This window comes from Heptranchias perlo, chromosome 34, assembly GCF_035084215.1.
Source record: "Heptranchias perlo isolate sHepPer1 chromosome 34, sHepPer1.hap1, whole genome shotgun sequence".
Taxonomy (NCBI): domain Eukaryota; kingdom Metazoa; phylum Chordata; class Chondrichthyes; order Hexanchiformes; family Hexanchidae; genus Heptranchias; species Heptranchias perlo.
The window spans coordinates 3,477,864-3,503,250 of record NC_090358.1 but is presented as its reverse complement, the minus strand read 5'-3'; the positions used below and the strand labels follow the sequence as shown (position 1 = coordinate 3,503,250).

Below are 25,387 nucleotides of genomic sequence, written 5' to 3'. Positions count from 1 at the left end.
ATTGACTGAAACAAAATGGACAGTCTCAACAAAACAACAACATTGCATTTATATAGAGCCTTTAATGTAGTAAAACGTTCCAAGGCGCTTCACAGGAATGATTATCAAACAAACTTGACACCGAGCCACTTAACGAGATATTAGGACAGGTAACCAAAAGCTTGGTCAAAGGGGTAGGTCTTAAGGAGCATCTTAAAGGAGGAGAGGGAGGCAGAGAGGTTTAGGGTGGGAATTCCAGAGCTTAGGGCCCAGGCAGCTGAAGGCACGGCCGCCAATGGTGGACGAAGGAAATTGGAGATACACAAGAGGCCAGAATTGGAGGAGTGCAGAGATCTCGGAGGGTTGTACGGCTGGAGGAGGTTACAGAGATAGGGAGGGGCGAGGCCATGGAGGGATTTGAAAACAAGGATGAGAATTTTAAAATTGAGACATTCCCGCTTTGGGAGCCAATGTAGGTCAGCGAGCACTCAGATAGGCTACAACGTATTACTACGCTGGTGTGGAGAATTCACATTGATGCAGTCGATGGGGTTAAAGCACATTGTTGGGACAGAGTAAAGGAATCTTTCTTTACATCTAACTGCATACATGTCCCAATTAGGAAGAGCTGATATGAGGTGCTATGAAGTTGCAAGTGTTTCATGTTAATTGTATCCATATGATTTATATCAATTAGTGTTAATTGTATTCAGGTGGTGGGTATCAATTGGGGACTCTCTTGTATCCATTTATATGAGAGCTTATCTAGGGTGCGGTGTGGGTGTAATGGGGATCTCTGTGAATAAAGGCCTGGAAGCAACTGAAGACCAGGCTCTAGTATTCTATCCCTCACCACCTGGCTATCCAATTTATTACATTTCATTCCCAGGCACTACTACCTGGGTGAGCACAAAACATATATATATATAAGAATAATATTTCTTGGCACATCCCTCGAAAGAATATAGGAAAAAATAGAATGGCTGAGTCTCCCAGTGCACCTCATATCAGCTCTTCCTAATTGGGACATGTATGTGCTTTAACCCCATCGACTGGAATGCCTTTGACCGGAGGGATTCTGTTTGGTGGGACGATCGGTTAATCGGGACAGATTGGTCTCTACCGAGGTGTCCCGATTAAACTGCTTCAACTGTACCTCGACTCCCTGGTGGAGCTGGCCTCCTGCTCCCAAAATATTAGACATGTGACATCTGGCCACAATATGTCCCTCTACTTCCAAATGCTCTGCAGAAAGACACAAACATCTTAAACTTCAATCAGCTCTCAGCAGATGTAAGTTACATTCCAGCGAAAACCACCCAACGAAACTTAGTGTTTTGGTTTTAATGAATAACTTTATATAGAAAATGAATTCAACATGTTGTATGAGCAGAGTGTTGCCTCCTCACCAGTTTTGAACCGTTTTTATTCCACTCATGAGGTAGAGTTCCAAAACTGGCTCGCGATTTTGTCACTGATGAATACACTGCTATTTACAAAACTAAAACTAATGTGAGATGTAAAATGGTGTGTCTTTCTTTCATTTTCATTGACCCTTCCGTTTATTAGTTATAGAAATATTGGAAAGGGGGGAAAAAGGCTGTTTGACTGGGCAGGGTCATTGGAGGTGGGAGGAGTATAAGAACATAAGAACATAAGAAATAGGAGCAGGAGTAGGCCAATCGGCCCCTCGAGCCTGCTCCGCCATTCAATAAGATCATGGCTGATCTGATCCTAACCTCAAATCTAAATTCATGTCCAATTTCCTGCCCGCTCCCCGTAACCCCTAATTCCCTTTACTTCTAGGAAACTGTCTGTTTCTGTTTTAAATTTATTTAATGATGTAGCTTCCACAGCTTCCTGGGGCAGCAAATTCCACAGACCTACCACCCTCTGAGTGAAGAAGTTTCTCCTCATCTCAGTTTTGAAAGAGCAGCCCCTTATTCTAAGGTTATGCCCCCTAGTTCTAGTTTCACCCATCCTTGGGAACATCCTTACCGCATCCACCCGATCAAGCCCCTTCACAATCTTATATGTTTCAATAAGATCGCCTCTCATTCTTCTGAACTCCAATGAGTAGAGTCCCAATCTGCTCAACCTCTCCTCATACGTCCGCCCCCTCATCCCCGGGATTAACCGAGTGAACCTTCTTTGTACTGCCTCGAGAGCAAGTATGTCTTTCCTTAAGTATGGAGACCAAAACTGTATGCAGTATTCCAGGTGCGGTCTCACCAATACCTTATATAACTGCAGCAATACCTCCCTGTTTTTATATTCTGAATATGCCCAACCGGAGTTGGCAAACACCAGGTGAACAGGCAGCTCAACCCCGCAACTTGACTCATTCAGATGTTCTTATCTGCAGGTTATGTCGACATCGGGCTGATTCCTGAAGGTGCCCGTGAGATTCGAATCGAGGAGGTGGCAGAGGCAGGGAACTTCCTGGCCCTACGGAGTGATGATCCGGAAAAGTATTTCTTAAATGGCGGCTGGATAATCCAGTGGAACGGAGACTACAAGGTGGCTGGGACAACCTTCACCTATGAAAGAAATGGAAACCTGGAAAACCTCACATCTCCGGGTCCTACCAAGGAGCCAGTGTGGATTCAGGTAATTCCTTACTTCCCTCCAATTTTCATCAGTTGTGCAGTCAATCCCAGACCAAATTGACGGAGTTCTGAGTGCATGAGGGGACCACTCCCATTTGGCAATTCACGTGCCTTTGCCGAGGAAGTGGTTTCTCACGGCCCTTCAGTACTTTCCGCTCAGCACAGCTCCTTCTGAGGAAAATAATCGGGAGAGGGAAGGGTGAATTTCACAGCCATCAACATGAAGGATGTCAGCATTAGGGAATGGAGTCCTTTCCGCTGTCAGTGTGAAGCACTCACAGCTCAGGTACAGCATGGGATAGACATCAGGTGAAATCCTCTTACATTGTTCCAGTGACATCCCTCAATGATGCCTTTAAGGGAAAGCTAGATAAGTACGTTAGGGGAGAAAGGAATAGAAGGATATGCTGATAGGGTGAGATGACGTAGGATGGGAGGAGTCTCATGTGGATCATAAACACCAGCATAGACCAGTTGGGCCGAATGGCCTGTTTCTGTGCTGTAAGTTTTATGTAATCTTAGCCTGGAAGAGCATCCCAACTGAATCAGTGCAATCATTCTGACTTCCCATACCAGCAGCCCTGTGACCACTTTAAACAAGATTAACTAATCAGTGCCATGTAGTGCCAAATTATGAGTTTCCGGCTGTGGCTTGCTGCAAATGCAGTGGAGATGACCCAATATATTTCACTTGGGACCTGGCATAGGGAGCAGAGAGAGAGAAAACAGTCACTCATTGGTCAGGGCTGGACTGGGATCTTGCTGTGTGCTGAACAGCTGCTGCTTTTGCCTATGTAACAAGTCATTGTTCTACAGGCTAATTCACTACATTGCAAGTTGCATTGTAACTACAGTACAGAAACAGGCCATTCAGCCCAACTGGTTGATGCCGGTATTTATGCTCCACACGAGCCTAATTATGCTCCAAGCTCTTTGAGATGTCCCTGTGAGATATGTAAACACAAGTCTTTTTTTTTCTTTCTTCCTGGCAATGAAGAGTCTTGTCCTAGACAGAAACCATGAGGTTTGTGTTGACTGTGGGGAGAGGGGACTTGGTATGATGTTGAGGGACGGGGAATCTGAAGCATAGTGATAAAACCGGAGAAAAAATTTGTTTATAGGGTCGAAGCCGGGGTGTAGGCGGGGAGACCTTGTGGGGCAGGCTTGTATATACAGTGACTTTAAATGTATGATGGTCCTCATGAAACGTGAAGAACCCTGACAACACAGTGCTTTAATTGAAACTGTAATAGTTTGTAAACAGCTTTAGAACTAAAAATTTCTCCTGAAGGTGTCGATTCCTTGCTGGAGTACGATTTCAAAGGCCGCCAGTCAGTCCCCGACAGCTCCCCCAAGTGTCCATTCTTCACCAGTGAACCTTTGCCGTGCACTATTTGACTGTGGGGGCATCGCGCCCAAGCTTGATCCAGTTCTCATCTGGTGTCGACACACACGTGCTCTTCCGGCAGAGGCCATTGGCTGGCAGTCCATGGGCAATGCCACGGGAGATCCACTCGTTAGAATAATAAAGTTGCTCAAGTATCAGAAGCAGCTCGATTATTGCAATATTAACCCTAGGCTATGACATTGTCCTTGGCAGTCGGCCAAGCAGAATTAAACTGTTAAAACTGGTTTTGATTTTAAAAAAGGACGATGTCGTAGTCTAGGGCTAATATTGCAATAATGGAGCTGCTTCTGATATTTGAGTAACTTTATTATTCTAACGAGTGGATCTCCCGTGGCATTGCCCATGGAAAGCCGGGGCAAAGCAGAATTGCCTCCGACTACGTCAGTGCTGCTACAGGTGGGGTGGGGGTAGGGGTGGTGGGGGGGTGGGGTAGGTGGGTGGGTGGGGGGGGGTGGGGGTAGGTGGGTGGGTGAGTGGGGGTAAGTGGGGGTGTGGAGGGGTGGGGGTGAGGGGGGGGTGTGGAGGGGTGGGGGTGAGGGGGGGGTGTGGAGGGGTGGGGGTGAGGGGGGGGGTGTGGAGGGGTGGGGGTGTGGGGAGGTGTGGGGGTGTGGGGGGTATGGAGGGGTGGGGGTGAGGGGGGGTGTGGAGGGGTGAGGTGGGGGGGTGGGTGTGTGTGGAGGGGTGGGGGTGTGGTGGGGGGTGGGGTAGATGGGTGGGGGTGTGGGGTGGTGGAGGGGTGGGGTGGGTGGGGGGGTAGGGGTGTGGTGGGTGGGGGTGGTGGAGCGGTGGTGTAGGTGGATGGAGGTGTGGGGGGGCTGGGGGTGGAGGGGTGGGGTAGGTGGATGGGGGTGTGGAGGGGGTGGGGGTGGGGGGTGGGGTAGTTGGGGGGTGTGGGGGGGTGGGAGGGTGTGGGGGGGTGGGGTAGGTTGGGGGTGTGGGGGGTGGGGTAGTTGGGGGGTGTGGGGGGGTGGGAGGGGTGGGGAAGGTGTGGGGGGGGTGGGGTAGGTGGGTGGTGGAGGGGTGGGGGAGTGTCTGCAGCTATTGGAGCATTTACAGCTCCATCTAGTGCTGGAGGTGTGACTGTGTGTCACAGAATGGTGAAGCCTTAATAAGGAGTGCATAACATACATAGACAATTTAATGTATTACCTGTCAGTCAACCATGGCACTGCACACAGGGAGTTAAGACCAAATGTCGTTTTCAGGTGAAGTGGGACTAGAGGGCTAGAGGATAATTTCTGTGCACGCACACTCGTAATTAAGTCCTAATTTTAAGGTTATGCCCCCGTGTTCCTGACTCTCCACCAGAGGAAATAGTTTCTCTCTATCTATCCTATCAACTCCTTTAATCATCTTAAACACCTCAATTAGATCACCCCTTAATCTTCTATACTCGAGGCAATCCAAGCCTGTGCTCATAATTTAAGTGTTAACTGAAGTGCAAGGAGTCAAGGGCAGACTGTGCTGGTGAACAGAAGACTGACTGTCTGTTTCGATAGGCTCAACATATCAGTTAGGACTCTCGGAAATGGGTTGGTTATGTCCAGTGTATTCTGCCAGACAGTTGTAGGGAGAGAGCACTGAGATCTGCTCATGTTGAATGTGACCCCTTGCCTTTTAATGAGAGTGGGAGAGTAGGAACAGCATGTGTACTTAAAATGTCGCCAAGTGTTATCGAAACACACACTGCTGCTTTTTTCCGTGGCTAATTTATTGCTGGTCTGCTTATTCCCACTGGTGTTTGCAAATTGTTGTCTGATGTGATGTTTGATAATATTAAAGATCTTTATGAGTTTTGGCCCAGATTTCTCCCTCTCTCTCTCTCTCTCTCGCACGCTCCAGAAGGCACTGATTCGTGCTAGGGTATCAGTTCCACGGGCACCAGCTGCGCTCCTAAGTCACGGGGCACTCTTCATGTGTGATTCCACCCAAACTGCAGAGAACATCACTGCTGAACCTAATCTTAACCTCAACCATAGTCCAACACACGGGCATGAGTCACTGGGTATCAATCCGGAGAGAGGCATTTTTGTTTTTCCTCCCTCTCGGCCAAAAGTCGTGGAGGCAAATTGTATCTCCCCAAACGCTGCCCAGCTGAGGTCATCTATCTCAACACAAGCCAAGAGCCGAATCTGAGACCTTCTAATCTGTTTGCTGGAGACTTTGTGCAGTGGGCCATCGGTGGAGCTTTGCAGAGAACTATTGAATCAACCGCAAATTCCAAATAAGCACAGACTGAACTAGGGAGTGAGCTCCACACCCAACTATTCCAATGCTGTCCTGGCCGGCCTCCCACTTTGCACCCCCTTCCCCCCCCCCCCCTGTAAACTTGAGATAACCCAAAATGTTGCTGCCCTTATCCTGACTCGCACCAAGTCCCGTTCACCCATCACCCCCTGTGCTCGCTGACCTACATTGTCTCCCGGTCCAGCAACTCCTTGATTTTAAAATTCTCATCCTTGTGTTCAAATCCCTCAGTGGCCTCGCCCCTCCCTATCTCTGTAACCTCCTCCGGCTCTACAACCCTCCGAGATCTCTGAGCTCCTCCGATTCTGGCCTCTTGCACATCCCCGATTTTCTTCGCTGCACCATTGGCGGCCGTGCCTTCAGCTGCCTAAGTCCCAAGCTCTGGAATTCCCTCCCTAAACCTCTCCATCTCTCTCTCATTCTTTCAGATGCTCCTTCAAACCTACCTCTTTGACCAAGCTTTTGGTCACCTGTCCTAAAATCTCCTTATGTGGCTCAGTGTCAAATTTTGTTTGATAATCGCTCCTGTGAAGTGCCTTGGGATGTTTTTCTATGTTAAAGGCGCTATATAAATGCAAATTGTTGTTGTAAATTCTCCGATCCTGAGCTCCCATCAGGCAGCAGTTCTCAAAGGGAGCACAGGAGATTGGGAACAACACTGCCATGCAAATCCTCTGACCCACCGCCCCCCTTTTCTTATGTAGCTCCCAACTGGGACCACGGGATAGTTGAATTCACCCCAGAATGTCACCCTCAATTTAAAAATATATCGGGTGTAAAAAGGGCGCAACGCAGACCAACCTAGCTGTGGGGTCACCTGCGTCCAGTGTGCGCAGACTTTGACCCCTCTGCTAAACTCGTGGAACCCATTTTAAGAAAAATTGTACTTCTTCATTTTTCTGCAGTCTGCAGTTAATTTATTTCCTGGTGGATTGGGAAGTATTTCTTGTATCAGAAGACCACAACTGAGAAAGACCAATCAGTTTTGCAAAAAGAACATTATGTGCTGAGTGGTGCAAGTAGTCTACATCCCCACAGCCATTGCATGACCAGATATAGACCACGGACCATCAATCATTCAACAAACATGCCTTTAATGGTTGAAAGCAACTAAATACAGCAGCTTACAAATTCCATCTTGCAGACTGACTTACTTGTCCAGTCTGAAGGAAAGAAAGACCTGCATTTCTATAGCGCCTTTCACAACCTCAGAACATCCCAAAGCGCTTTACAGCCGATGAAGTATTTTCGAAGCGTAGTCACTGCTGTAATGTAGGAAACGAGGCAGCCAATTTGTGCACAGCAAGATCCCACAAACAGCAATGAGATAAATGACCAGATCATCTGTTTTAGTGTTGGGTGAAGGATAAATATTGGCCAGGACACTGGGGAGAGCTCCCCTGCTCTTCTTCGAAATGGCACCGTGGGATCTTTTACGTCCACCTGAGAGGACAGACGGGGCCTCGGTTTAACATCTCATCCGAGAGACGGAACCTCCGACAGTGCAGCACTCCCTCGGTACTGCACTGGAGTGTCAGCTTAGACTATGTGCTGGAGTCTCTGGAGTGGGGCTTGAACCCACCACCTTTTGGCTCAAAGGTGAGAGTGCGATCCACTGAGCCACGGCTGACACCTGGTTCTGGTTTTGATTGGCAGATCAATACTTATTGCTTTTAAGGAAATGTCCAGAAATTCTTACATTCCAACTGAAGCATCATTAATTAAAGCCCTCGCTCAAAGTCCACACCTACAGCTAAAGTCACCAGATTTCCCTGCCCACCCCCCCCACCTCCCTCAAACCCGGTTTAACAACTTTTGCTAAAAATAAAACACACAGTTTACGGTTGGAATTTTTTTTACAGATTTGTTGTTGTTAATTTTTCAACAGCTGCTGTTTCAGGAGACGAACCCTGGTGTGCGCTTTGAATACACTGTTCGACGGGACCTGGACAACGAGAATGAAATTCAGCTGCCGGAGTTTTTCTGGCGTTACGGCTTGTGGACGGAGTGCACCGCGACCTGTGGGGGTGGTAAGGACACCAACATTTCCCAAAAAGACTAAACCGTTCCTGGAGCTAATTCTTTATTCAGACTCCTGGAAAAGAAAAAAAAGAAAGACTTGCATTTATATAGCACCTTTTACAACCTCAGGACGTCCCAAAGCGCTTTACAGCCACTGAAGTACTTTTTGAAGTGTAGTCACTGTTGTAATGTACAAAACTATTTGCGCACAGCAAGATCCCACAAACAGCAATGTGATAATGACCAGATCATCTGTTTTTTTAGTGATGTTCGCTGAGGAATAAACATTGGCCAGGACACCGGGGAAAACTCCCCTCCTCTTCTTCGAAATAGCGTTATGGGATCTTTTAAGTCCACCTGTGAGGCAGATGCCTCATCCGAAAGATGGCACCTCCGACAGTGCAGCGCTCCCTCAGCACTGCACTGGAGTGACAGCCTAGATTTTGTGCTCAAGTCTCTGGAGTGGGACTTGAACCCACAAACTTCTGTGGAGGGGACGAGATTTTTTTTTAACATCCCACGACCAAAATTACGTTTTATACAATCTCACACCGGCGTTCTCGTAATTTCATTAGTGGGTCGTTCTTTACAGAAAATGTACAGGCATTCTCCTGGTTTTTACTGGAAGAGGAATTTTGGGCTCCATCTGGTGTCCCATACAGTGTGAACTCTTTCCCCAGTACCTGCGTTGAAGCGGACCATTGTTCCCCTGCTTTTCATGTTCTTACATTGGCACATGTGCAGGAATAACATTAAAGAAACATAGGAAAATACAGGAGAAACGTACACAGGTCAGAGGAAAAGCCTGTTTATGATTTGGTACATAGGCTTTAGAGTCAAGGCAAGGAGGGTAACTAGTCTGTAATGTCGGGCATAAAGTCAGACAGGTGTTCTGGAGTTTTGCTTGCTTTACCTTTGGGGTGGGGAAGATAGGGAGGAACTTTGCAGAACCTTTACTCAGAATGGGATGGGAGGAGTCCAAGATGAAGCAGATTAAAGGAACTGGCTCGATGGGACTTCTGGCCTTTTCTCATTCCCCACTAATACAATGAGGGGGACAATTTCAGCAACAACTAAGTATAGTTTTTGCATCTTGTCAAGTGAGAATTGGGCAATAATGAACAGCAAGGCACGCGTACAGTTTTACTTTAACCATTGCTCGCAAGTGTTCTAGCACAAGGCAAAGCTGAATGCTAAGACACTGCATTAGGCAGAAAAGTTCCAATAAATTCACACCATGGCATTTTTTACTGCCACCATGAGATGGATGAGAATGAGGAAGGCTTTTCGGTGAATGGTTCACCTCTTGACTCCTGGATGGGCAGCACTCAAGAAGCTCGACACCATCCAGGACAAAGCAGCCTGCTTGATCGGCAGCCCATCCACCACCCTAAACATTCACTCCCTCCATCACCGGTGTACCATGGCTGCAGTGTGTACCATCCACAGGACTTGCACTGCAAGAACTCGCCAAGGATTCTTCAACAGCACCTCCCAAACCCACGACCTCCACCACCTAGAAGGACAAGGACAGAAGGTGCATGGGAACACCACCACCTCCAAGATCCCCCCCCCCAAAAGTCTCACGCCATCCAGACTTGGGCATATATCGGCCGTTCCTTCATTGTCACTGGGTCAAAATCCTGGAACTCCCTACCGAACAGCACTGTGGGAGAACCTTCATCATACGGACTGCAGCGGTTCAAGAAGGCGGCTCACCACCACCTTCTCAAGGGCAATTAGGGATGGGCAATAAATGCCGGCCTCGCCAGCGATGCCCACATCCCCAGAATGAATATTTTTTTAAAAATCACAGCTCATCCTTCCAGCTATTCCCCATCACTCTTTCTTAAATGATCCCATGATGCTTTTTTCCCTCAATATTTTACCTAAACGTCCATTCCATGTGTTGATCAATCTTGGAATGAAAAAGAACTTCCTGACTGCAAGACTTTGTCACACTTTCCTGTTTTAACAAGAGTAGCAAAGTAAATCAACATTAAAATTTTTAAAAATAGCAACTCATTGCACCACAGCACAAGCTAGAGGCACAAAGGGGAGGAAACATTCCCAATGCCCGCACACCTACTCCAGTATTATTGTACTTTCATTGCTGATCAAACGCAGTTATTAGATCCTTCTTGTTTTCTGTCCCTCAGGGTGTTGATTTGGTTTTCCGATCCTTAGGCCTGAGATTTCAGGCTTGATCCTGTGTACATTGAAGCTTTATTTAGCAAAGGACCCAAAAGCTCAGGTTCCACGAGGGTTGTTGGTACAATGGCTCACTTATAATGGCTGTGGGTGGTCGGCTGTGTAGCGTCTATCACCTCTTCTCATCAAGATTGGCAAGTGGAGTAAGGAAATACCTTCCACTTAACACAATGCAAAAACGGGGTTGGATTAGGCTGGTAAATGTCACAATGATACTGTATAACTCCCGAGAAAGATGTAGTGAAGGAATTTTACTTTAGAAATAGTTCCCCCATTCATAAGTAGTTCAACTGCCCTAAAAGGGTGATACAGTAATGGTCCCCTCTATGGGGGGAGGGATTTTAACTCCCCCCATTGGGAGGTAAAATGGAGTGGGTCAATTTTCCATTGCATTCAACAACAACAACTACTTGCATTTATATAGCGCCTTTAACATAGTAAAACGTCCTAAGGCGCTTCACAGGAGCGTAATCAAACAAAATTTGACACCGAGCCACATAAGGAGGTGGTGGACAGGTGACCAATAGGTAGATTTAAAGGAGTGTCTTAAAGGAGGAGAGAGAGGCGGAGAGGTTTAGGGAGGGAATTCCAGAGCTTAGGGTCCAGGTAGCTGAAGGCACGGCCGCCAATGGTGGGGCAAAGGAAGTGGGAGATGCGCAAGAGGCCAGAATTGGAGGAGCTCGGACACCTCGAAGGGTTGTAGGGCTGGAGGAGGTTAGAGAGATTGGGAGGGAGGGGGCAAGGCCCTCTCCAACTTCCCCTTCCCTCCCTTGCCCTGGTCTGAATAGCAGGCTAGCTCTCACTGTGCAGCCTCACGCAGCCAGAGCGTAAGCAAATAAACAGCGATGTAAAGAGTTGGAGGAGAACTACTGTTAATCTCAGTGAGAGCACTACCCTTAAATGTTATTTGCTTCTCTGGCTCCTGAGTCACATACCTTTTCTTTGACTCAGCACAAGCCAGTTGAGCTGATAAAGTAATAATAGCGGCTAGAAGTCAGCGGGAGAGCGAGTCAGCTGTTCTCTGACTTTCCTCCAGCTTTTGCTTTTTGCAGTGATTAATCTTAAATGGTTTGAAAATCCAGTGCTGCCAAATGTACTTGCAGTGACTCCCAGAACAATCAGCTCTGCGTCCCAGTGTGTATAAGACAGCATGTGTTTGGCGCTCAGTGCCAAGACCCAAACACAGATTGTGACCATCGTGATATACGATTCAAAGCCCCCACCCCCCCAGTAGCCGTGAACTATCTCAAGCTTTGTTTTGCCCCCTGGCACCAAGCTTATACTTTTGTCGTGTCTCACACACATCAGGAGATTTGACGAACCAGGAATTGATTAACAGCAAGTTAAGGGGGGAGGAATTGTGGGAAGGTAAGAATTGTTCTTTCAGAGTCACGTGATAGCAAATACATCTGTTTAAAACCAACTGGAGTTTTCTATTAGCATTGCTACCCGTGCCATTGTCTGATAATCGCTCCTATGAAGCGCCTTGGGATGTTTTACCACTCTAAAGGCGCTATATAAATGCACGTTGTTGTTGTTGCCCAGCCAATTGTTGCACTGTGGTTAGGGTGTAGTAACATCATGCCTCAGTCCATTTGTTAAACCTTAGCTAGTTCACACCCTTGGCCCATTGCTAAGATGTGGTTATGTTATACCTACCACTTGATTAAACTGTAGTTGCCTCACACCCTCTCATATGGACGTAAAAGATCCCTCGGCACTATTTCGAAGAAGAGCAGGGGAGCTCTCCCTGTGCCCTCAACCAACGTCATTAAAATATATGTCCCGGTCATTATCTCATTGCTGTTTGTGGGATCTTGCTGTGCGCAAATTGGCCGCCGCGTTTCCTACATTACAAGAGTGGCTACACTTCAAAAGTACTTCTTTGGCTGTAAAGCGCTTTGGGATGTCCTGAGGTTGTGAAAGGCGCTATATAAATGCAAGTCTTTCTTTCTATGGATGAGAATCCATATAACAAAGTTGCTCATAACTTGGTACTGTTTGTCTCGAAGTTGATCAGTTTGGTCAGAGAGGCCACAGAGACGGCCGGTATGGGAAGTGTTAATTTGACACTGGGTCAGTAGGGGGTGGCTTTCTGAGGCTGGATTTTTGAGGCACACTAAATGCAACCAGACCCTACTTCTTGACCTGAAAGAGTTTGATCCCATTCCAAGGATGTTAATGAACACAAACATTCACCCACTTCAACTCCCCCCATAACCCCCACCCCCAAATATAACCAAAAACTGTATAATTTTTTTTAATAAATTCTGCATTTGATGGTGCTGTTCTTTGCAGAACTGATTCCACTGACATGAAGCAGAGGGAATGACCTCTAAACCATTCCTCACGCAGTGAGATTATGACCATGACATTACCTTCCCCTTCAGGAAGGAGGTGAGAGTGAAAGGGCAACTCAGTGTGATCCCCTTCTCACCAATCGCTTCCTGACCCCCTCAAGAGCGGAGTTTCCAGAGCTCTCTTACCCGCTGCGTAGCTTCCTCCAGCCTCCCCCCCCACCTACCGCAGTGTGTCGAGACTTCCAAAACAAGAGAGATCACTTCTATCCTACGGGCAAAGCCTCACAATTGCCTACTTGGAAGGGGTGGGGAATGATAGAGCAGACTGCGAGAACAGGAAGCAGGACTGATTAACTGACAGTAATCTCGATTGAGACAGTGAAGATTCTGGCTGTGAAGCTTCGCAGCTTATATAACAGCCCCGCAACAATCAACAACGGGAAAATAAAATGATCCGAGCTCCTTTACCCAGAAAGTGGTTAGAATGTGCAACAGGCTACTATATGGAGCAGCTGAGGCGAATAACATAGATACATTTAAGGGGCAGCTGGATAAGTACATGATGGAGATGCTGATAGGGTGAGATGAAGTAGGGTGGGAGGAGGCTCGTGCGGGGCATAAACTCCGGCATAGACCAGTTGGGCCGAATGGCCTGTTTCTGTGCTGTAAATTCTATGTCATTCTATGAAGGAGCCACAGTTGGAATGGAAATATTCCATAAAGACATATTTCTAAAGGGAATTCTTCACCATAGGAACATGTACAAGCAATGCTGAGTATTTACCCTGTATAACTCCTAAGGAATTTGGGCTGATTGAGCCATTGTTCATCAATCTGAAAGCACTGACTCACTGGAGTGGCATCGAGCAAGTCGATGTACTCTCCGACCAAACTCAGCCTTCACTGAATACCTGTTAAAACATGACCCTCATTTCCGTTCAGTTAAGGCGCTGTGAAGACTAGTCTATGATGAATGTGGGCCAATTCCCTCCTCTCCCTGTTCTAATTTGAAACACCACCCCTCCCCCAGCAGGTGAGACTGAGAGTTCCATTGACATCACTCCTTCCTGCACCTCAGCGACGCTTGTTGAAATTGGCACATAAGCCTAGAAATTGGAGTTGGCGATATTCACAAGCAAATGCTCAATGTGTTCGCATGGTGCTCATCGAGGTGAGGGATGTTATAGCTGGAGTGTGGCACTGACCTTGTGTCAGCACCAAGCTCCCCCTCCTCCCCTGCCCACTCAGGTAGGTACAGCGTGATTAGATGGACTTTAGCAAAGTGGCATTGATAGCAGACATGCTGCTCACTGACTGATGATGACCCACGTTAGTATAGAGGCCCCTGGAGACTCAGTGGCGTTGGGGAACCACTTTTCAATGGGTCTCGCAGGCTGCCATCAAACCTCAGGGATGTCTCCACGCACAGAGCTGGTTACATCCCGATCGTATTTTGAGGTGTGACGCTGGCACTAAGACGTGTCCAATCCTCGGTCTGCCTTGCAAAGTGATGTCTTAAAAGTGGTTTGTTTTTGATTACATCTACTGTCCTTGAATCTGACTTTCTACAGAAAGTTAATTCTGTTGCCTCAGGGTCAACAACAAGGAAAAGTTGCAAATTTTTTTTTAATCAATACTGATAATGATTTTAAATCCCACTAAAGTATTGAGATCACAGCGCAACTGGAAAATGGTGCATGCTTCAGCAATCATGCTACAAGAGGTCTACAGGGAGAGTGGAGCCAGATTGGGATATAAATCGTACGCAGTAGGTCATTAGTGCAACAAACCCTTCTGAATCAATCAATAATGTACCTTAAAGCTTCTATCTCAATCTCAGAGGAGTGCCCCAACTGCACCACTGCCTATTTTCTACAACAAGAACCATCTGGCTTCTCTGAGTTGCGTTGCTCATTTTGGGCTGTGAGCCAAGAAGTAAACCGAGACCACCCAAACTCATCGTCCCAGTCTGCCCCCTCAGGTGGGCAGAAAAGATCCCATGGCACTATTTCAAAGAAGAGCAGAGGAATTCTCTCCGGTGTCCTGGGGTCAATATTTACCTCTCAATCAACATCACTAAAAAACAGATTATCTGGTCGTTATCACATCGCTGTTTGTGGGATCTTGCTGTGCGCAAATTGGCTGCCGCGTTTACAACAGTGGCGACACTTCAAAAAGTACTTCATTGGCTGTAAAACGCTTTGGGACGTCCTGAGGTCGTGAAAGGCGCTATATAAATGCAAGTTCTTTCTTTTCTTTCTCACTGACCATCCTCCACTCCTTCTGCTCCAGTATCAATGGCCATTCTTTTAATCACTACCTATCTGCCCCCTGGAATTCTCTCTCCAAAAGAACCTCTTTGCATCACCCTCTCCCTCCCTGCCTGCTAAAAAAAAAACCTCTTCAATCGAGCATCCAGCCTCCCCGCAACATTCTTTTATCCTGTTCGATATCCACCTTTTTTGCCCACCTGGCTAAGCACTTTAGAACTGAGAGCTACTGTTACTGTTGCAGCATCCCAAAGACTGGTTCCTTCCACAGGCTGCTTGGAAATCAGCCAAGCTGAAAGTTTGTGAAGCCCATGAGACCATTGGGAGAGAGACTTCCGATCCCTACAGTCTAGGCCTGGATTGAAACCCGTGCTGCCGGACTGCAGAAAGAAGACTGAACGTATCATAGCAACCCAAAACAGTCTGAGCTTTCCTGCAGTGTGTGTGTGTGTGTGTGTGTGTGTGTGCGTGCGCGTGCGCACGGCAGATTAAGTGCAGCTGAGAGTTGGCACGGGGTTGAATGAGGTGATGGCAGAACGTTGCGGGGCACGCCAGCGGAAAGCAGCCCCCTGAACACCACAAAGGAGCTGACAACAAAGAGGGAGTCTGGAGATTATGAGATGGAATTCCTTGGCACGCCTGACTATCAGCTCTTTGGGAACAGGGAGCCTATGAGTGAACTGCTCTTTGCTCAGAAGCATTAGTCCCTGTAGGTGCCGTTTTGGAAAGGGGAACGTTTAACTGCTCGGCTCGGCTCAGGCCTTAGAACTGAATTCCATATTAACTCACTGTAACGAGTTTCCTTACACTGACCTCCGTAAACTTGAGCTCACCAAAACTCTGCTGCCCGTATGCTAACTCGCACCAAGTCCCGTTCACCCATCACCCCCTGTGCTCGCTGACCTACATTGGCTCCTGGTCCGGCAACGCCTCGATTTTAAAATTCTCATCCTTGTGTTCAAATCCCTGCAAACCCTCGCCCCTCCCTATCTCTGTAACCTCCTCCAGCCCTCCAACCCTCCGAGATCTCTGCGCTCCTCCAATTCTGGCCTCTTGTGCATCCCCGACTTCCTTCGCTCCACCATTGGCGGCCGTGCCTTCAGCTGCCGAGGCCCTAAGCTCTGGAGTTCCCTCCTTAAACTCCGCCTCTCTCTCCTCCTTTAAGACGCTCCTTAAAACCTACCTTTTTGACCAAGTTATGGTCACTTGACCTAATGTTTACTTCCTTGGCTCGGTATCAATTTTTGTCTGATAAGGTGAAGCGCCTTGGGATGTTTTCCTACGTTAAAGATGCAATATAAATGCAAGTTGCTGTTATGCAGTTCACACTAAAAAGCCCTGCAAGGCAACATACCTAAAGCTTGTCTTTCAGCATCTATTGGCTTCATGATCAAAATCATTTCTTTACTTAGTATTTTGTGAGACAATTAGTGAGTGCTGGAATGATAATTATAATATAGGCGGCAATTTAATAATCTGGCATTTCCCGCTCAGAACTTCACATGATGGGAGCACATATCGTGAATTCCAATATGGAGGTCGGCCTGCCCGATTTATGGCTCAATTAAAATTCTATCCATTAATGATCCCAGTGCCTGAATTCCTGACATACCCACCTGTCGTGGGAAATTCTGCGCCAGATATGCTAAGTATTAAATTTTACCTTTCAATAAATACTGCACTAATGTAAAACAGTGTTTTTTTAATCTGTACTCAAAACTTGAAACTGTGAAATTTCTCCTCTTCTTCCTACAATCTACAATTTAAAATGTTAACCAGATGATTGCTTGAAAGAAAACTTGCATTTATATAGTGCCTTTCACGACCTCAGGACATCCCAAAGTACCTTACAGCCAATGAAGTACTTTTGAAGTGTAGTCACTGTTGTAATGTAGGAAACACAGCAGCCAATTAGTGCACAGCAAGATCCCACAAACTGCAATGCGATAACAACCAGGTATAGGAACAATTAACCCTGAATATTACTTTAAATTAAACTGCGAGAAGTAAAACTAAGGGGACACAGGTTCAAACTAGAGAAGGATAATTTTAGGACTGATATCAGTTTGGAATAAACTCCAGACAGAACAGTGGAGGCAAAAACCCTGGAATTATTTAAGGAACAATTGGATGTTACAATGGTCGGGTGGGATAGGATCTCACTGGATGGATGAATGAAATGGGCCAAATGGCCTTCCTCATCCGTAATTATCTTGCGATGTTGTGACGTCCTCTGACATGTACTCTCCTGATTTGGTTATGTTTCTGACACGCAGACTGTAGGCCGACATCTTCGATATTTGCTTTGACATTCCTTTTCCAAATACATCAACAAATCTCCAAACTCTTCAGCTCCGGGCACTTTCATTAGTGAGTTTGCATGGGCCAGAGGTCACAAGCGATGGAATTTCTTCAATTTACAGATTGCCAATTTAAATTATAATCTCAGAGGGTTTATCAACCTCGGGGGACTCTAATTTGCTCAGGTCGAATATGACTAGTCTGCACACGACCTCCGACAATACCTGGGCCATGTATGCTTCAAACTTTGACCTTTACAGTTAGAGACAGATCCTCAAAGGATGACATCATGTGATAGAGGCAGATCTTTGAGACTGTTAACAAACCAGGATCTGAGAGTGCGGAGCCTGTGGAATTCCTTTTATTCTCACACACAATCCCTGCATTGTTCGGGCAACAGGGAGTGACTGTATTGGCGTAATTACAATTCAGGATCTGGTCCTTTTAACTCATACTCTGGTTCCTTTGTTCCTGTTTAGGGAGAGTGATCTCCGTGCACTGCTCCCCCTCTTTCGCACTCCACACTGGGACCTGGTCTCCTCTGATCTGCCGGGCTCTGCTGTATAATACAGAGCACGATAAATCATAGAATCTTACAGCACAAAAGGAGGTCATTCGGCCCATCGTGCCTGTGCCGGCTCTTTGAAAGAGCTGTCCAATTAGTTCCACTCCCCCTGCTCTTTCCCCAGAGCCCTGTAAATTTTTCCTTTTTCAAGTATATATCCATTTCTTTTTGAAAGTTATTATTGAATCTGCTTCCACCGCCCTTTCAGGGAGCGCATTCCAGATCATAACAACTCGCTGCATAAAACAATTTCTCTTCATCTCCCCTCTGGTTCTTTTGCCAATTATCTTAAATCTGTGTCCTCTGGTTACCGACCCTCCTGCCACTGGAAACAGTTTCTCCCTATCTACTCTATCAAAACTCCTCATCATTTTGAACACCTCTATTAAATCTCACCTTAACCTTCTCTGCTCTAAGGAGAACAACCCCAGCTTCTCTAGCCTCTCATCCCTGGTAGCATTCTGATAAACCTCCTCTGCACCTGCTCCAAGGTCTTGACATCCTTCCTAAAGAGTGGAGCCCAGAATTGGACACAATACTCCGGCTGAATAAAACCCCAGTTTCTTTAGTGTTTCTCAGTAATTCAGTCTTCCGACATTAGGCATCAGTCTCATGGATCGCCTCTTAAACCACCTCCAGGGCTTGAATGTCTCCCTTGTGTTCCAAAATTGGACACCGTAATCAAGTTGCAGTCCGATGGGAACATGTTAAGGTTTAAGTCCTCTGAGAGACAGATTCTCATGGAACAAAAATATTGGCAGACAATAAATCTCACACATGACGTTGGTGAAAAGCCAGTCAGGTTGTCGGTGATTCAGGTGATTCCCGACTGTTGCTTTGCAGGAATGTTGATATTTGCACAATAGTCTGAAGTGTGTTCAGACCCCAAGGGCTGGAATTGAGACAGGCCACCTGGATTTGTTCACTGAAGCTTTGAGTTTGACTTGACTCGGTTTTTTTTCTTTTCTGCTATCTCTCCATCACATCCTTTGTTCTCTCTCTCTCTCTCTCTGTTATTGATACCAGAATAGTCATGGCTTATTTGCGCTTTCATCTCTCATTTCTCCAAAACTCCAGATACAGTCCCCACCGCATACAGCGTGTTTGCTCGTGCTAACGCGATTTGCCTGCTATAGGCGGTGGACGGTAAAACCATAATAGGTCATAGCAATGAAATAACTCCCGCAGTTAACAGCGCGATCAGCCGACTGAAGCTGGCCGCAGACCTGGCTTTGCCCAAAATAAACGGAGCTCTTAATTCAGTAATTACTGAACTGCACGAAATAGCAGGTGCGCGTAACATGGTTTAAGCTGCAGCTTTGTAGTTGGCGCCTATGGTGAATGACAAATGGTTAGCGCCATTTGCCCGATATATGCAGCTGCCGTGATAAGCATGGACAATGTAAGTGGTGGGGATTGTATACCATCTCACTCACTCGTCCTCCTCCCTGCATCCTCATCCTTAACAACCCCTCCGAGTTTAACACATCCTTACTCTGGACCTCTGGAACTCCTCACCTCCCTCAGTCTTTCTTCCTACTACAACCCGCAGGTTATTCCACTCATCTGTCGTAACTTGAGCAAAAAGAGCTGCGGATGTCGCAGAAAAACAGCACACGCCTTAAACATCCACCCCCTCCACCATCGGCGTACCGTGTGTGCGTCCTATCTACAGGATGCACTGCAACATCTCCCAAACCTGCGACCTCCAGCACCCAGAAGGACAAGGGCAGCAGGTGCATGGGGACACCATCACCTCCAAGTTCCCCTCCGAGTCACACGCTGGCTGCTAGCAACAGTGCCCGGGAGACCCACGCCCCTTCCCGGGAGACCCACGCCCCTTCCCGGGAGACCCACGCCCCGTCCCGGGAGACCCACGCCCCGTCCCGGGAGACCCACACCCCGTCCCGGGAGACCCACGCCCCGTCCCGGGAGACTCTCGGACAATCTTCAGGGTTGGCAACCCTAGCCATGATCTAACAGTATGGCAGAACACGCTTGAGGGACTGAATGGCCTCCTCCTGTTCCTATAATTATCAAGGTTCTTTGCTGAATCGGATAAGCTGTGGCAAGTGGAGACACTCCGTGAATATCCAATCTCACAATCAAGCTTTTCCTCGCAGACACGTGTCCCGAGTTACAAGAATGCTGCCGTGTTTGCTCTTGCCCCTGTTTAATTTTACTTTGTTGTTGGTGACCTGTGATCTATGGCCTGTCAGACCGTCATTAGTCCGTCTGTCAGAGAGTTGGGAGCTGCAGGTTCCCAGTGTACAGATCGACGGCAAATGGGTTTTATGTTCACCCAGGATACGGTACCTCCCAGAGTTCTTTCATGTCTAAGGTCATATTTCAGTTCATAGGAAGTGCGAGCTTGACTCTGGAATTGGTGCAGGGCATAAGAGAAAGTTTCTAGAGAATGCCCAAAATGTAACAGTCTACACTTTCCAAATTACTTGCTTTGTTTCTTTACACTGTACAAATGTGACGCAGAAATTTAAATTCAACAGTACGTGACCTGAAGTATCAGACAGGAAGTGCACATGTATATAGAAGGGCCAAAAATCTGCAGGGGCACATCTAGGGTTGCCAACCCTCCAGGATTATCCTGGCGTCTCCAGGACTTGAAAATTAATCTCCAGGACACTGCTGTGAGCAAAAACCCAGGAGAAAAATCATAGGGGCTTGAAATTGTTTGAACACTTTCATTTATTAGTTATAAAAATATTGGAGATGGGGTGGGGAGAAGAGGCTGTTTGACTGTCAAGACAAGTTTAATCCAATTGGGTAACAAAAAGAGTCTGTCCGCTTTCCAATTGGCTGTGGGAAGGCAGTGCGCCTGGAGGATGGACCAATGGCGGGAGTGTGGGGGCGGGATGGTTCGAGGCGGGAGGTCATGAGATGAAACCTCCAGGAATACGTCCAACCAGAGTTGGCAACCCTAGGCCCAGAATCACCCACCCTGACCCCACCAAAGTATAACTGGGTGTGATGATTTAATCTGCCATCCTTCCAGGGCACTCCTGCCCGGGTATTGGTACGAGTGTGATGCGAGAGCGATGGATTTTAGGCTTCGTACTTTTTAGAATGTAATAGATTGATGGATATAAACTATAGATAGAAGAGAGCCTCGATCAGCTGCACTCCCATTGCCCATACCTGGGGAGACTGACTGCACCTTGATTATCCCCAGAATTACTGTGGCAATTGGGCTTAGTTTTGCATAGACCAGTTGAAATGAAGTTGAAGGTTTTTAATTGATTTTGCACAGACTCTGGGTTCATGATCCAGCAGCAGAAGTAATCTTTATCCGGATGCTCAGTGCTTAGCTATACTGGTCTGATATTTAGCTTTAGGCCTGGGAGACCGGCGGGAGTCAGGACCCCGGGGTCCGGGGGACCGGCGGGAGTCAGGACCCCCAGGGTCCGGGGGACCGGCGGGAGTCAGGACCCCGGGGTCCGAGACCGGCGGGAGTCAGGACCCCGGGGTCCGAGAGACCGGCGGGAGTCAGGACCCCCAGGGTCCGGGGGACCGGCGGGAGTCAGGACCCCGGGGTCCAAGAGACCGGCGGGAGTCAGGACCCTCAGGGTCCGGGGGACCGGCGGGAGTCAGGACCCCAGGGTCCGGGAGACCGGCGGGAGTCAGGACCCCGGGGTCCGGGAGACCGGCGGGAGTCAGGACCCCGGGGTCCGGGGGACCGGCGGGAGTCAGGACCCCCAGGGTCCGGGAGACCGGCGGGAGTCAGGACCCCGGGGTCCGGGGGACCGGCGGGAGTCAGGACCCCGGGGTCCGGGGGACCGGCGGGAGTCAGGACCCCGGGGTCCGGGGGACCGGCGGGAGTCAGGACCCCGGGGTCCGGGGGACCGGCGGGAGTCAGGACCCCGGGGTCCGGGGGACCGGCGGGAGTCAGGACCCCGAGGTCCGGGGGACCGGCGGGAGTCAGGACCCCGGGGTCCGGGGGACCGGCGGGAGTCAGGACCCCGGGGTCCGGGGGACCGGCGGGAGTCAGGACCCCGGGGTCCGGGGGACCGGCGGGAGTCAGGACCCCGGGGTCCGGGGGACCGGCGGGAGTCAGGACCCCGGGGTCCGGGGGACCGGCGGGAGTCAGGACCCCCAGGGTCCGGGAGAATTGGGTTGTGGACATTTTTTTTCAAGGGTATATCTCATTTTTAAAATGAAAGATCATGGGTCTTATCTGCACATGCTCAGAACTGGAGTTGGGTAATGTAAATAGTCCAATCAAAAGCTGAAATCTCACTGTGTCAGACTAAGTATAGGAGTACAGCCAATTATCCGGCAATTTCTGTTACCCCTCAGGGGGAGGGGGGGTCCCCATTTACTGCTGGTAACTGATGTTCTGTTGTATAGAAAACAATGTGCCAGGTGGCTAATTGCAGGTTTCCATCAGACTGATTTGTTTGCATGTACAGTGTTTTCCAAATGCTCAGCGTCTAACGTGCTGAGGCACATTTCTTCAAGGATTGTAGTCTCTCGAATGACCTCTTGATTGTTGCATTGCTCCCAGGAGTTCAGAGACAGATTGTGCACTGTTTGGAAAAGATTGCGGGAATCGTTGAAGAGCAATACTGCGACCTCATAACTCGACCCGACGACAAGCAAAGGAGCTGTCACACAGAGCCGTGTCCAGCCCGGTCAGTATCCAGTCACAGAGGGGAAGGGAAGATTGGCCGTAAGATTCATTTCATTCTGAACTATAGTCTGCTGTGCTCGCTGACCGACATTGGCTCCCAATCCGGCAATGCCTCGAATTTAAAATTCTCGTCCTTGTTTTCAAATCCCTCCATGGCCTCGCCCCCTCCCTATCTCTGTAACCTCCTCCAGCCCTAAAACCTTCCAAGATCTCTGCGCTCCTCCAATTCTGGCCTCTTGCGCATCCCCGATTTTCATCGCTCCGCCATTGGCGGCCGTGCCTTCAGCTGCCTCGGCCCTAAGCTCTGGAATTCCCTCCCTAAACCTCTCCGCCTCGACCTCTCCTCCTTTTAAGACGCTCCTTAAAACCTATCTCTTTGACCAGGCTTTTGGTCACCTGTCCTAATATCGCCTTATGTGGCTCGGTGTCAAATTTTGTTTAATAACGCCCCTGTGAACCGCCTTGGGACGTTTTGCTACGTTAAAGGCACTATATAAATGCAAGTTGTCGTTGTCCCAGAATACAGGCTGATCCACCCCATCAGTGGCATCACCAGAGAGGTTCGAGGCGGAACAGAGCCAGTGGCTGCTCTCACGTCGCAAATTTGAAGGCTTTTTTTTTGTAAAGTTACCAAACAAATTTCTTAACTATTTGTTTCACATAGACACTGGGGAATTACTTTGAAGAGAAATACTAGAATCATTGAATGATGCATGCAGCACAGAAGGAGGCCATTCGGCCCATCATGCCTGTGCCGGCTCTTCAAACGAGCTACCCAATTAGCTCCCTCCGGGACCCACAAAAATAATTGAACACTTACCTTTTGAGGACCTCTTCTCTTCCCTTCCATCGCCCGTGGAACTGTTCGGAGTGGGCACTGCGCATTTTAGTCCTGACCCAAAATGGTAATTGGGGTCCTATTTATGTCAGAAGACCCCCTAATTTCCACATTATAAGGGGCCCATCGCCTGAAACAGGCGGGCGTTTTGGGCACCCGGCAGTAGGCCCCTTTCAAAATGGCGCCAGCTCCATCGCCGGTGTTAACGTGGACGGGAAGGCGAGCGACTCCAATTTGAGGCCGTCACTCCCCCCCCAACGCTAACTCCGGAGGAGGGCTCTCAAAATTGACCTCTGCCCCCCACCCCGTCCAGCACTGCACAGAAGTGTTAGCCTGGAATGGGCCTTAAACCTACAACCTTCTAACTCAGCGCTTCCATTGAGCAAAGCTGGCGTTATTGGTGAGGGCTAATTTCCTGAACAGTGCGGGCAGCATGCACCTGAATTTCGGCTGTGTGACCCCTGCGGGTAAAGCTCCCCACTGGTGGGGGGGGGGGGGCGATGCGGGAAAATGAAACCCTCATTCAGACCTTCAGCCTCCGCGAAAAAAGAAAGGAGCCGCGGTCCGTTGGTCTTCAAGGTAGCCTGGTTTTTGCTCTGAGGCCTGTCTTTGTTTTCTCAGGTGGTGGGTCGGAGAGTGGCAGGCTTGCTCTGCGACGTGTGGGGAAACGGGAATCATGAAGAGGACGGCGCTCTGCATCCAGAGTGTCGGTCTGGACGAGCAGCGGGCCCTGCAAACCTCCGACTGTCAACATATGCCTAAGCCGGAAACCACCGGCCCGTGCAACAGGGAGATCTCCTGCCCATCAGACTGGAGCACGGGCAGCTGGTCGGAGGTGAGGGAGTCAAAGGTTAAATGTCAGGGCAGTCGTCCTTAGGCAGGAGGCTTTCTATAAAGACATAGATAATGATTGACAACCAATTAGGTCAACAAGGAAGTGTCTGTCTCGAGCTCCTCGAGTCTGGTTTCAGTTAGCTCCGTCTTACTGACCTGACCCTTTAAGCTCCGTCTTGTGGCAGCCTCATAAATGTTGTGCTTGTGAAACATTAGGAGCTCTTGTTGCTCTTTCTTAAAGGGACAGCCTCGCTGGCAGGTTGTCCATTTAAAAGAAATCATTGAACTATTGCACACAAAAAAAAACGTAACTTTAACATAGTTTATTTTGTCAATCCGATTTTTGTTGATTTTTAAAAATTCATTCTGGGGTTGTGGGCGTCGCTGGCAAGGCCGACATTTATTGCCCATCCCTAGTTGCCCCTTGAGAAGGTGGTGGTGAGCCGCCGCCTTCTTGAACGGCTGCAGTCCGTGTGGTGACGGTACACCCACAGTGCTATTAGGTAGGGAGTTCCGGGATTTTGACCCAGTGACGATGAAGGAACGGCCGATATATTTCCAAGTCAGGATGGCGCGTGACTCGGAGGAGAACGTGCAGGTGGTGTTGTCATAATGCTGGTAGCGGTTTGATACAACTTGCTGGGGCCATTTCAGAGAGCAGTTAAGAGTGGTGTGGGATCTGGAGTCACATAGAGGCCCGGACTGGGTAAGGACGGTAGGTTTCCTTCCCCAAAAGTGAACCCGTTGGGTTTTTACGACAATCCGGCAGCTTCATGGTCACTTTTACTGAGACCAGCTTTTTATTTCCAGATTTTTTTTAAACTGATTTCAAATTCTCAAACTGCCCACGGTGGGATTTTAACTCATGTTCTCTACACTATTACTGGATTACTGGACCAGTAACATAACCACTATTCTCCTGAGCCCCTTTAATAATACCAGTGATGCTGCTTTCGCTTTGCTGTTCCTGGTTTCGGGTGAACAGTGATTCCCGAAGCTCTCCGCAGGCACAAGAGACGCCGATCGGGAATACCGAGGCACAAAGCCTAAGGACATCGTTACTGATTAGCCTGCGCTTCAAGCTGAGTGTTTTAATTGGGCAGATGTTGACACTTTTGATGCGATGGAGGTGAATTTCCTCGGGGCATCTTCCGC

The 25,387-nt window shown here is 48.4% G+C and overlaps 1 protein-coding gene across 2 annotated transcripts in view; it reads left to right on the top strand.

Moving 5' to 3' along the window:
- The window catches only part of LOC137301714 (A disintegrin and metalloproteinase with thrombospondin motifs 7-like), a 162,414-nt gene that overhangs the window by 90,067 nt on the left and 46,960 nt on the right, over positions 1 to 25,387 (top strand). For both annotated transcript variants that reach the window (XM_067971298.1, XM_067971297.1), the window contains exons 15-18: positions 2,345 to 2,589; positions 8,132 to 8,273; positions 22,435 to 22,561; positions 24,020 to 24,233. In XM_067971298.1, the coding sequence (XP_067827399.1) occupies positions 2,345 to 2,589; positions 8,132 to 8,273; positions 22,435 to 22,561; positions 24,020 to 24,233 (728 nt within the window). The remainder of the gene's footprint in view (positions 1 to 2,344; positions 2,590 to 8,131; positions 8,274 to 22,434; positions 22,562 to 24,019; positions 24,234 to 25,387) is intronic.